Here is a 14,470-nt window from a genome sequence, read left to right on the forward strand (position 1 = left end):
CAACGAATAGTGGGATTGACCGTCACATTATACCACCCCCCACGGCCGAAAGGGCGAGCATGTTTAGTGTGATGGGTATTTGAACCCGCGACCCTCAGATTACGAGTCGAGTGCCTTAACCACCTGGCCATGCCGGGCAAACGCAATACATAAAAGAAAGATCACAACACGCAGTTTTGAGACAAAAGACGTAGATTTCACACAAAAAATCAGGATGAACGAGGATGCATATTAGTTTGACATCAGTGTTTTCCCCTTTTCTCCAGTTTGATTGTATTTTGTTAACAAACATAATAATAAAAAAAACGTTCATTGTGGTAAACGAAATAATAATTTGATCTAAGTAAGTTTTTTTTCTTCCAGATTTGTAAAAAGTCATTAAGTGAAAAAAAGAAAACTAATATTATTTTCAAAATCTGCGTAGCTGAATTATGGGAAATCCGTTATTAAATCCAAAACGACTTTCATGAATTTTAAATTCGCAGGCCTGTGTAATAGATGAATATTAGGTGACTATAACATGTAGATACTCAATGCTTTGTACACTATACAATCGGAGCCAACCCATATATTATGTATGAAGGATTAAAAAATCAGTGTACATAATATTAACCTTTATTACACACATTCGCAGAATAATTACTTTAAAAGACAAGAAGGTTTATTTTCGCGATATTTGAGACGTATATGTTTTATTTGAAAAAGCTTCTTTTCTACTAGTAACATTTTATACGCTTATTGGGATGTGTGTGTCTTAGTCTAGGCATATACTTGCCCATTGCTATGCATTATATATAGAGAATTTCGTTACACAGAAACTATAAATGCCCACTATATTCTCAAACAAATCTCCATGACAATCTTTATCTGCAGCTTAATATTTTACATCTCGAACTAGCACGGTTAAACAGTCAATAGCTACAGTAAATCATCATGAACCGTATCAACTAGCTATGATTATTATCATTACAATTTATGAATTTTGAATTTGAAAGGGCCAGCATGTTTGGTGTGATGTTTGGTCAGATTGCGAGTCGAGCGCCCTAACCACCTGGCCATGTCGGGCCCTTTACAATGTATAAAGTTAGCTACCATATCAAGATAAGTAAAAAAATTGGGAATTGAAAAAACATGCAAATAGGGATCGTATAAAAAAAAAAAAGCAAACAAGGCTGGAGATACTGTAGACATCATTTACTCAAACTACAAATCCATATTTTGACTCTAGCAACTGTACTTCTAGGTAACAGCATGGTTACCTAGTTAAACAAGTTATTTTAAGGAAAAATTCCATTCTAAAACTAATTAAAAAAATGTCCAATTTCAGAAAAAAAAACTTTTCTAAATGATCCCTGACAATATATTCTAACGATTTGTGAAAAACAAACGACAAACTAACAGGCGTGTAATTTTACAGTCCTTTCATCTATTTAATTATAAAAAAAATATCATATTTACAATCTTACCATTATCAGGCGTATTCCTTGTGTAAGGGGACTTACGGTTCTAAGATCGCCATCTTCTTAGTCAGCCTCTTCAAAGTTTTATGATAAAGTAGTATAAAAGCCCGTTCAAAATGACGGGAAACTAAAGCCTACCAAATTTGAATCCTTCAATATGCATTCGCAACTTTGCCGCCCGTAAACAGACATAAGAAACATAAAGAGCCTTCAAGGTTCGAAAAACCAAGGCCTATCATGAGCAATAAATATCTCCTTTACCTAAAGAGTGTCTGCTCCCAGCGTCGATCTTTGTCCTAGCGTTCAATGATCACAGCTATTTTCTTATAACATCAATTGCATTATTGCAATAGTTCTCTTAAAACCACATTTCTTATAAATACTCGATCCTCGTTCAAAAACTTCTCATCATAACAAACGGCAAATTAATTTCACTGAGAGCTAAATAAATCCTTGGTATAAAAACTCACTCCTTCACAAGTTTTTATACAGCAGAAAAAGTGCAGAAATTTGGGAATTATTTACGGCTACGTTAGCGATAGAATTCAACTAAAATGGGAACGGGCAACCAAAAGACGAAGTATTGTAGGAAATAAAAAGTGGAATTGGGCTCGTGTAACTCACGAAGTTCGGAGAAATTGAGCGTGATCGACTGACTGACCGACCGACCGACACTTGGCTTTTATGATTTCATGTGTACTAAGAAAGTTACTCCATAGAAACTTTCCAAAACTGCTCTATTTTCATAAGTATTAGAATATTTCTTAAAAATTAGAAGCAGTAATTCAACGACCTTTATTATCAATATTACTTTCAAAATATCATCATAAGTGATAAAACAACGTCCCGTCTATTAGGTTCATTGATACGTTGTGTGAAAAATAGATCCTACAGCACCCAAAAATTATCTAGCTTCATAAGACGAAACCTTACCCGCACAATTCTATTAACAGTAACATTTCCATAACAATTAATTTTAATCTATTGTTAGTAAGGCTAATTTGAAGTCAACAAACTGATCACAAGACCTGCATAAATACTAAAAATACCTTTGTTTTCATAACAGGAATAATATTCCAAATGCATTTCATTTTATCAATGAATTTTCAACTCCTTCATACAAAACACAAAATAAAATAGCCACTATTTCTTTATTATGGTTCAAAGAAAAGACATTACAATCTTCTGTGTATAATTTTTATAACCTTCATTTAACAATTACTGTAATAGTAATACTCAAGTATCTAGTCTTACCTGCAATTACAAACAAAGCCTCAAATTAATTTGATACAATTAACATCTGACATTGACTTCACTAGCGAAAGTCTTCTGCATTTCGAATCACAACAGTGAGTTAGCGTGTTCTTTCTCTTTTTTAAAAAATGCAACCTTAATTTTAATAGTTCCCACTTCTCATAATTCGTGACCTCGTTATGTACTTTTTTTATTCAAGTTCAGCGACTTTCCCTAAAGCAGATCACAGTTTTTTTACGTGACAAGCGTGCGCCACAAACAACTTCCAAACTATACTTCTGCACCTCTTAAAATTACAGTTTAGCCCATTATTATCAAGCGTAATTTATCTTTATATTTATTGCACTCTACCAATTTCACGGTGTTTTTATTCTAATTAACCCTAATTATTTTTACAATAAAGGAAGTAATTCTACCACAATGAATTTATATAAAACAACTGGGAAGAAAAGGGCTAAGCACATATTAATAATGATAAGACATCAGGTTTAACTGAGAGAGAGAGAGATAAACATGTAGCAAGCGAATAAGTCTTGTTAATGTATACTAAATTAAATTATAGCCCCTAAAACTCAAGAATAATAGAAAAAGTTAGTCATACCAAATCTCACCCAGACCTAGGGAAAAAGCACGTCAAGTTTTTTGAAAGCTATAATAGCTAATAATCCATGTGTTACTGAGTTAACCTGAAATTGAATTTAAAACTAAACACACTCAAAAATTAAATACAGGAGAAATTGATTAAATTCATGCAGACTTAACGGTAAAAATATGCTGCTACTAACATACCAACAATGATACTCGACAATATAACCCCAACTTAAATTTATTGAAAACAAAAAGTAAAATGAAATTTTAAAATAATACACGATAATAGCTCAAAATATACAACACAATATTACAGGTTTCTACAATACAATAAAATTACCCGAAGTCTATCAAGGAACCGAGAATAACATATTCCAAAATTTAGGATCTCTTTTTTTTTCCTGTCCCTTACCCACGACAACTAACTTTTAGACTAGATTCTATGAAATCCCACATAAATAGAATCCAAACATTATCGCTTCTAAAAAAGGAGCGAGGGTTAGCTATGTGATAGAGCTTTGGATTTCGGACCTGGCTCGCCAGGTTCAAATTAATCCGTACAATACCATAAAATATTTCCCGCCCTTTAAGCTGTGAGCGCGTTTAAAGAGTGATAGTCAATCCTTAGGTGGATGGATGCTGCGGATTGGTTGCCTTCTGGTCAATACCTCATAATTAGGAACGGTGACAAAAGCCTTAGTATCTTTGCCATAAATATGAAGTACAAATACATTTATAAAATCTGCTATAATGAGTGTAAAATAACGTGAGCTTTTTATTCTTTGCTTCTATGTTATTATAAAAACCTAACTGAACAGCCTCACTTTATCTTCTTATGGAAAAGACATTGCTTCCCAAATTCATGTGAGCTTTCCTCACTACTAAAATAAACTCAAGTTAATGTAATCGGTGAAGGCGATAAGCGCTTTCTAAAACACATTCCTTAGATCATTAAGTGTAATCCATAACGAGCAAACAACTGTCCAGAAATATATTCCAGAGATCTAGCCAGTTTAACAATTTATATTGGGTATCGCTGATAGTCACTCGTGCAAACTTCTAGGAACTTTCTGACAGATCTAAATGATGATTTATAATCTTAAATAACTTAAGAAGCATCTTCAGTATTAATAAAATATTACTCCTCTGCTCTGTCGTTAATCCTATTCTTAGTTTCAACATGCAATGGAGTAAGAGTTACTTATTTAGTTCCTGTCGTTAAACTATCATCATCTCTCTGGCATGTTGAATCATATCATCCTTTTAATAACTCTAACCCTAGTATCACTATGTTCTTCATTAAGTAACATTTCTGTTTGGTAAGAATATTTACTTGATGCCCATTCCATATTTTTCCTGACGTGGCAATAACTTTGAAAAATATTCATTAGTCTATAATCTGTAGTTTGACTCAATGTTGTCAAATGAAATATACGGTTACTTGACTATGTGAATACACATATATATTTCGTCTTAACCATTAGAATTACTATACTTTTCCTTGATTGTAAGCAAACATTTTTTAATCACATTTTAAAGACTAATAGCAATTAATTACTGTATATCAATTATATTAGCCTCTTTTTACTAACAACTGGATTTAATGAGCAAGACAACACGTTACGAATGTTTAAAATGTTCGTGCAGGTATATATGAGACCTTTGTTCCCAACTAATAATTTCAAATTGCTTTACTCATTATGTTAAAATACAACTCAGCTCGTTTTAGAGCTTCAAGATAAACTTGTAAAATATGATCTGGTAATTTAAAAATTTTATACAACTATTGGGATGAAAAATATTGATTTATTGACGATACCACTCAAAATAGAAACAAAATTATAGTAGATATTTAAATATTTAATATTCTTCAAAGTTACCAGTAGAACTTTAAATATTTATCTTTTGAGATAAACAACTAGGATAACATAAAGTACGCGAGAATGACGCCAGTCACTAAAGCATCTATTTACAATTCTCGATAAAGATTACTTTCATAATAGAACAATAAATTAAATATAAAATGGGATGATTTTAAGAGCATGACCATGTAAAAGTATGTAAGGAAAGGAAATCAAACTTATTTAACGTCATCATCATTTAGCTTACCTGAATACGTTTCGAACGAGCTTCCTACAAAACCTTGAGGAACAGATAGGAACTTTTAGTGTAGAAACTCGAGAACCAAAGTTTTACGCAAGTTATATAGAATGATTATTATATTTTAAATCTAATCGTTTCAGTTGTCTCGCAAATAAATAAACTAAAAACAACAAGATTTATTTATGATTTTTAAAATGTTTTTATGTTTTATTTCCTTTAATTGAGCTTTTAGTATTTTAGCTATTTTGTTTATTGATATCGGGGTAGATTTATCCACAAAATTGGTGTTCAATGACGATTTTTATAAAGAATTGTGAATTAAAGTAATTAAGTAATATAAGTCACATAAAAGTCGATATTTTTAAGAAATTATCTAAAACACAGAAAAAGTTTGAGCTTTTGATAACAACAATTAAATAATGAGAAAAAGAATGAGAATCACTCATAAATTAATAAAGGTGAGATTAAAAGAAAACAAAATATAAATAAAAAAATTAAAGTTATACAATACCCAAACAGAACCAACAAACATAAATCAAATAAAAAATTATGTATAACTCCAACACAACATAGAACTTCTCTCATTAAATACACATGAATAGAGATATTTCAGACTTAACAAAAGTGTCATATAATATTTATATTTGTACCTCAAAACTTGTTCACAAAAGCTTAACCTTTTCAGTATGACTTAACATTCAATAGCTTGTAGCACAGTTTTGAATTTACCGCGGTAACTGGAAAATAACATATAAAAAAAATTTCGGTTGTGTTCACGAAAAAATTGTTACATTTAGTAAAAATGATTCTTGACATTAGTATCATTATTAACCTGTTCAATTTCTTTTGAACTGTAACTTTAGCGATATGAAATGTATTTCTGGATAGAGAGAAAGATTTGGTATAATTCATATACGTGATATATGTGTATGCATTTGTCCCTTTTATACTTATTAGAAGCATACACTGAAAACACGTTAATATTTCTCAGTGACTTTACACGGTAAAAATGAAAAGGGGGGGATTTAGGGCGCCATCTCTTAGAATATTATAGAATTAAACAAAATACAATCAACTGTCGTTTTCTTGAAAATATAGGCTGAGCGCGGCAATTTGTGTCTTTTGGGTTTATAATCCGCGTCCTGCTATGACAAAAACACCAAAAAACAATAGAAAAAATCGCGCTGTGCATTTTGGAGTGATGAGTGCGTTATAAAGGTGACAATCAAATACTACTATTTACTCAGGCTTAAGACTTGGCAGTGGGTGGTGCTCACTTGCTTCCCTTCCTCTGGTCTATCATTTCAAAATTAAAGATGGCTAGCGCAGTTAGCCCTTTGTAACTTTTTGCGCTAATATCTGAAAACAAATAAACATTATGTATGTTATTTCAAGTATTTAACAACGAACATTCTTTGTAAGTACTTAGGCTAAGCAAAATGCTTAAATCCAACTTGTTTCTTCTTTCAACCAAAGTTCAAATAGCTATCTAAGTAGTCTGCAGCATGCAAAAATCTCCATACCTTTTTGTCTAAAGGTACACAGGCAGTTATACTGAGGTACAACATTGGTAAAGACAAGTAGAGTTACTAAGTTGAGAACATACTATAAGTTACATGTATGACAATTTCTAATTGGAAATTGATCTCAAATACTTGTAAGTGTTTAACGATGATAAACTTGTAAGAATCCTATAGTATCTGTCTTTGTAAATAGCTTTAAAATGTTACCTTCTTTAAATTATAACCATAACACGTAGACATATGACTGCACGTGTGTGCCCAAAATAATATGAAACATTTGTAAAGTTATTTTAATATTTTATCAATATGATATTCAAATCCAGAAATACAGAGCTTAGTGTCGTTTTACAGAATGAGATACTCACAGTGAAGTAAGGATTATAAGAAAAAATATTTATTCCTCCTTTAACAAAGCATGTGTTGTTAATAGTTCAGCTAGAACTATTTGTCTTGTCCCCCAGTGGCACAGTGGTATATCTGCGCACTTATACTGCTAGAAACCGGATTTCGATACCCATGATGAGCAGAGCCCAAATAACCCTTTGTATAGCTTTGTGTTTAGTAACAACAATAACAGTTTATCTTCAAGAATTTCACTTTCAAACTGCTGTCGATTGTAGAGGGTCGAATAAATGCAATACCGTAAAAGAAATCGTAAAATAACTTAATAATATTAAGACCACTTGACAAAAACCACATCCAAAGAAAATATTAGTATAAAATCTTCATTGAACTACACCAAAAAATTAAAAGGGGGGAATATTTATTGCGTTTGAGAATATTACACTTGAATGCATTACCAAAAAATCAATATATCGTTCGTTATATGTATGTGAGAGTGCAACGACCATTTTGGCGCATGTGCTATCCGTCCTGGAAGAACAGTATTAATATGACGACATTTTGTAGAATGGATGGCAACTGCCTGTTGTAGAGACACAAGTGTACAGGGCGACGTTTCGAAAGTCTTCCGCATTTCGTCTTCCACCATTACCGTATAATTATTCGAATGCTGAAAACCGGATAAAGTCGTACACACCTTCTGCGAATCTGAAGGAACATACTTTGTCAAGACAAAACGAGATCTCTTACTGCCATGATAATGGTGATTTTTTTTATTAAGAAATCACAGAGGTCAAGGATTGGCTGGCAGATTGTCTTCGTATAACACATCTAAAACCACCTTGAACGCGTGTAAATCAATATCTTAGCCCATCTCCCGACATTGCTCTAACAAGAAGAATGGGCAAAACATTTCATAAAGTCATTCGACGGCTGACCAAAAAATTCCTTACAAAATACACTTTCTGCCAAGTGTGAACCATTTAGTTTGCTTGTTTGTAGTTACGCGCAAAGCTACACAATGGGCTATCTGTGCTCTGCCCACCACGGGTATCGAAACCCGGTTTCTAGCGTTGTAAGTCCGCAGACATACCACTGTGCACTTTTAGACAATTTGGTTTAGTCAAGACTTAACTCAGACCACTATAAATTTAAGGGAACTCATGTTTCGAAATGTTGTAACTGGTAATATACGGTCATTTGTTGAGAAAAACAAACAACTATTTAAATATAATATTTTGTCTCATTATTTTCATAGGAATTCTTTGTTTGTAAGCTATATAAAGTAAAGATTACAGTACAATTCAGTAGACTATTCAACTAATTGAAAGTACAAATGTAATCAAAGCAGATGGCAACTTGATACATTTACTGATGAAATAATGACCGTTCGTTCTGTTTTTGTTTTTCTGTGAATATACAGTAATTAACTGTTGATAAATACTCTTAAAATGCAGTAATTAAATACAATTTCTAGGGTGTGTTTTGTAGAATGCCCTAAGAAAATGAAAAAAAAAATCCTCCCAATGACGGAAAAAAAAAACTAGAAAGAAATTAATGTAACTGTATAACAACATCGTTCAAGTGGAAACCAATAGGCCTAATATTCATAACAAAAATATCACTGGGTTGCTTGTTCTTTTTACATTAGTTTTTATATTCATGTTAATTTGATTATTACCTATTTCAAATAAGAGGTGTGAGAAACATATTCGAGATCTATCTTTTATTTGCCACAAATCACCCACTATCCAAAACCTTTTGGTTTAATACCAGAACCAATTAACTAAGTTGGATGATGACGGATAAACTTAAAAGCGTGATATCTATCACGAATATTAGGCTTATCGAGCTTCGCTAATTTCTGGCATTTAAAAATGTAACATTGTTATGTTAATGTATTTTAGTTTATATTTGTTCAATGTATTAACATTACAATTAAACTTCTACATAAACAAAGTATTAAATTATGATCATAATAGACTTTAGATGCATCTAACTCACCTCGTGGAAGAGACAGTTAAAACTTCATCTCGACAGCAACCTTAATTTTATCTACTAGCTGCTTGGTACAGTTTGTTTCCTTTGAAATTTGTGTTTGTGGTTTTTAATTTTACTTATCTCTATAAAATCGATTTCAAAGTATTTTTGTCATTTGATCTAAATGTTCAATGTCAGTAACTAAGTAGAATAGAAAGAAAATTGTCAGTTTCTTTGAGATACACTATTGGAATACTCTATGAATATATTTCTACATCTGTGAAGAAATTAAAAACATTCTAGTCATTGCAAAGTGATGTCTTCTGAATGTCCAGTCGGCGATAAACTGTTAAAGGGTACACTATGTTATCTAAGAAAAACAACTTTAAACACCCAAAATCATTTAGGATTCCACAGCATCTTTTTAGCGACAAATCCTCTGAAGGGTGAGTTATAAACCATTAATGAAAATATTGATATATCGAACAACCAGGAAATAAACGATTGTCATCGTTCGTTATCCTATAATAAGTGTGATCATACCCTTCTTTAGTGGTTGAATAGGAGCTGTCAGAAACAACGAAATATAGTAACATTTTTACTGTATCTTATTATGTTGGTCGTTATTGCCAACGAAACTTTTCGCTCAAAATCAGGACCTGTTAGGTTGGTTGGATTGCGATAAAGGATTAACTGAAACGTTACTTAAATGAAACATCAAGTAATCTGGCGTATAATGCCTATACTGGCAAAACATAATCCATTATTTTGTAATAAATGCGATATTTCATCAGAGCAAAGGCCCGGCACGACTTAGTGAGGGGGCTCGACTCACGATCTTTCGGTCACGGGATCGAAACCTGTCCATGAACATGCTCGCCCTTTTAGCCACAGGTTTGTTAAAATGTGACGGCTTGTTTGCTTGTTGGATTTCGGGAAAAGCTGCTCGATGACTATCTGCTCTAGCCTTTCTTAATTCAGAAGTGATAGGCTAGAGGGAAGGCTGTTAGTCAACATCACCCATAGCAAACTCTTGGGCTACTCTCTTTACCAACTAACAGTGGGATTGACCGTCCTATTATAGCGCTCTCACGGCTGAAAGAGCGAGCATGTTAGGTAACTGGAATCGAACCCGCGACCCGCAGATTGCGAGTCGAGCGCCCTAACCACCAGAACATGTCAGGTAAAGAGTAGTCAAAGAGTTGGCGGTGGGTAGTGTTAACGAGCTGCCTTCCATGTACTCTATCACTTTAAAATTAGGACTGCTAGAGGATAATCTTAAAGAAGCTTTGCGCGAAATTGAACATGACTGTTAATAATTTCAATCATATCCTTTAGTTTGATATGACTACCAGAAAGAAAACAAAATATACGACTCCCAGTACCACAGCAGTATGTCTGCGGACTTAATAACGCTAGAATCCGGGTTTCGATACCCGTGGTGGGCAGAGCACAGTTAACCCATTGTGTAGCTTTGTGCTTAACTTCAAACAAACAAACAAACAAAATGTACCTTAGCATTTGAGGGATTACCTCCCTCATGAGAATAATCCCTAAAGAAAATATATTTCGGTCAAAATAGTAAGAACAGAAGGATTGTTTTAGAATAAGTATCCCTGATTATTTAGTATTTCACTCGTTATTTACAATAATGACAGTAATATGATAGCCATAATTATTTTTTTGACACAACATACTAATTCTTTTACAGGTAAGCTCCTAAGAAGAATGACCACGCGACAACTGCTGAACTTTGCGTTCTGGACAGTTATTCTTCTGTTATGTCTTTACTGTGTGGGGAAGATGGAGTCGGCGGCCATTGATGCTGGTGATAACATTTATATATATATACTCTGAGATGTTGAATATTTTAAACACACTTATTGTGAAACCATGTATGAGTCACTTAAATCGTAAACATAATAATAAATATTAAATAAGTTTATAAAACGTTGTTTAATGCTTTATAATTTACCTATGTTTGTGATATTTGTTTAAAGCTATTATTAAGCAAAATGCATAAATAAAATTAGCTATTTCAATAAATATGTGATTTATTAGATTTAATTATTCCTCTAAATATACAATTAAAATTCTAATTTGATCTTCAACGATACTTTACTTTGGAATTGAAATATAATGGATATTCCAAGTAAGTTTTAAATGTAATATAAAGAGAAGAGAAGATGATATTAATACAGAAGGATGAGTACATTGGAACAATGCAAATTAGCAAATCATGTGAAAACCACGGCGGCTACATTATTTGGCGTTTCGTAGTTAGTGTGATGCCAACGAAAACTGATCGCTTTTTGGAAGGGTACGAAGCAGCCGTTTCCGAAACAAAATATTTATACACTCAGATCATAAAAAATGTGTTCAGATCTGGGATTTTAATGGCGTTGAAAAACAAAGGAATAAGGATGGATTTTGGGCACCAGGATCACCCAGAAAGAGATTTGCAACAAGTTGTATTATAGCCTTGGTAAGTAAAGTGTAGCGTGTTATAATAGGTGAGAATTCAGGAACATAAAGGTCAGTGACAAGACATATCAGTCAAGTTACAGGACGCAGTGTCTATGGATTTTTGTGTGACACTGGGAAACAGTCATTCTCGTATACTAGATGGATTATAAAATATGCATGGTAGAGTATTGTGCTTTGATGGTGATAGCCTTATGGCGGAGCCTTTTGTAATGGAAACTATGCTGCAGAATTATTGTCAAAAAGCACGGTCGTCAGAAAGAGTGTAACCGGACGTGGTGACATGGACTGAAGCTACGTGGTAAGACTCCAAAACCATTTTGTTATAATGTACGCAACCGCTTTATTAGCTAAGTATTATTTTAATAAATGAAAGAAACTACAGACACTAACCTTACTTCATGTAATAAGTAAATAAGTTTGAGAAGGACTACAGATGCTTACGTTAACGTATATTTTCTCACTCATAAATTCAAAGAAAAAAATGTACATTTTATTGTATGCATAAACATTTTGCGACGAAGAAGGACGTTGTCACTTACCTTGTCTATGTTATGTTTTAGTCTCGTTTAAACACATTCATTACGAGAAATATAAAATACTGTTGGAGAAACAAGTGTACGAAAAATTCAGCTATTTATCGTACCTGATGCAATTTCCTTGAAGGCTATAACTGCAGTAACGTGATTTTTTAAAAGTTTTTATGAGTAGTAATTATCGAATTAACACTTTAGCCTAGTTGGTAAAGCATTAGGCAGTCGTAGGAATTGTCCCTGATTCATAGCCCTTTCGTAGGAGACTTGAAAAATAAAATATTTAAAGATCTATGATACTCACGTTATCCAACGTTACATTATAATAAATTTCATTAAGTAAAAATAGTTACCTATCTTATGTTTGGTGAAGAAGAATGAAGATACAGTGTTTTAGTTTAGTTAGTTAGTGTAACAACATGAGTGCTAATATTACTAGGGTTTCTTGAATGTATAATTATTTACAACACAAACACATAAAAGATAAGCGATGCTCTTGTAAATGGTGTAACTTAACATCACGCAGTACACTACCTAGATATACGAAAAAAGTAACAAGTATAGTACTAATTAACATACATAAAAACAAATTCACACGTGCTTTGGTAAATTAGCCAATAAAGTAAGGTATTAATTGGCGCTATCTAATATGATAAAAAGTTCAGATAAAAAACCCAGGTAAAATGCAAAGATGTTACATTTACTAGAAGCAATGTAAGAATACAGGTGTCTCGTTGTGAGTGGTTCTTTCGTTAGTTAACTGAAGAGAATGGTTATCTGTTTCAGAAAAGAAAAAATGATGTAGAGGTTAATCTATTCTTTGATTCGCTAATACTGCTGCAACAGACTAGAATTCAGTGTCGCTTGGAGAAGCGAAGCAGATAACTAAAGTAGGCTTCATATCGTGATGGAATGTTGTTACCTGCTTTATCCTAGGCGGTATTTTAGAAACCTAAGCGACCAAGAGATTAGGAAGGAGAGACTAATGCCTCTATTGGCAAGTGGGAAGAAATGTTAGTTTATTTTATATTTAATAGCAGCTAATGTTAAATTACGTGTTTTTTTATTTGTAGTCTACATATAATTTACACTTATATATTATTATTAATGAATCTTACACACGGTCAGCCATGTTGAATGCTATACTTCTGTTATTTTCCTTACGCTTTCATAGTTGAAGACGTAATGGTAGCACAGATATTTTTCTGTTAAGTTATTCGGTATTTTATATTAGCTATCTGTGTTCTGCCAATCACGGGAATCGAAACCCGATTTGTAGCGTTATAAGCCCTCTGACTTACCGCTCAATCACTGGAGGCAATACTTTGTAAGTTATGTCAGCGCATTAAAATTAGTATTGAGAAACTAAAAATAACACTTTTATGAGGAGGAGAAGCTTAGAATGAATGATATGTGGCAAACCAAACGGGAAATATTAGAAGTAGTGTCCAAAACTACAATCTTAATTAATAGTTGTGCCAGAATTACCAGAAACTGCCCTGTTGTTTTGAAAATAACTTTGTTTACACTTGGAAATTATCCACAAAAACAGAACGAATGAAAACCTAAGCCAAACAGCAACTGTACATTAAAAATGTTGTTTATAGTAACGTAGGAGTGATTTTGTCTTATGATAACTCACGTAAAACACGGCCTTAAATAAGCGCCAATCTTTTTGTAAAATGTTTATTAGATGAAAACCGAGTCAAAACAATGTATTGTAAATTTAAATTAAATAAATAATCTATTTATTCATCAGATATGAAATATAAAAAAATCGAACCAAAATTGGTCTGCTAGAATTTTGTTACATAAGACATTTTTTCACGAACAGCTAACCAACTGATATTCATAAATAAGACAAAAATGGTTGGACTTTGTTTGTATCATGTTTTTAAATGTTTACGAATAAATTTTACAAAAAGAGAATTAAAAACAGTCGAATTATCTAATTAATTTTCTTACCAGTGTGTCCCGGCATGGCCAGGTGGTTAGGGTGCTCGACTCGCAATCTGCGGGTTGCGGGTTCGAATCTCCGTCCCACCAAACATGCTTGCACTTTCAGCGGTGGGGGCGTTATAATGTGACGGTCAATTGCACTATTCGTTTGTAAAAGAGTAGCCCAAGAGTTGGTGGTGAGAGGTGATGGCTAACTGGTGACTAAATTAGGGACAGCTAGTGCAGATGGTCCTGGTGTAGCTTT

The 14,470-nt window shown here is 33.0% G+C and overlaps 1 protein-coding gene across 1 annotated transcript in view; it reads left to right on the plus strand.

Moving 5' to 3' along the window:
* Nucleotides 1-14,470, plus strand: part of LOC111084936 — a 26,533-nt gene that overhangs the window by 6,705 nt on the left and 5,358 nt on the right. The window contains exon 2 of the mRNA XM_022381592.1: nt 10,962-11,078. Within this exon, the coding sequence (XP_022237300.1) occupies nt 10,979-11,078 (100 nt within the window). The 5' untranslated portion in view covers nt 10,962-10,978. The remainder of the gene's footprint in view (nt 1-10,961; nt 11,079-14,470) is intronic.

The sequence above is a fragment of the Limulus polyphemus genome, unplaced genomic scaffold (genome assembly GCF_000517525.1).
Source record: "Limulus polyphemus unplaced genomic scaffold, Limulus_polyphemus-2.1.2 Scaffold178, whole genome shotgun sequence".
Taxonomy (NCBI): Eukaryota; Metazoa; Arthropoda; class Merostomata; order Xiphosura; family Limulidae; genus Limulus; species Limulus polyphemus.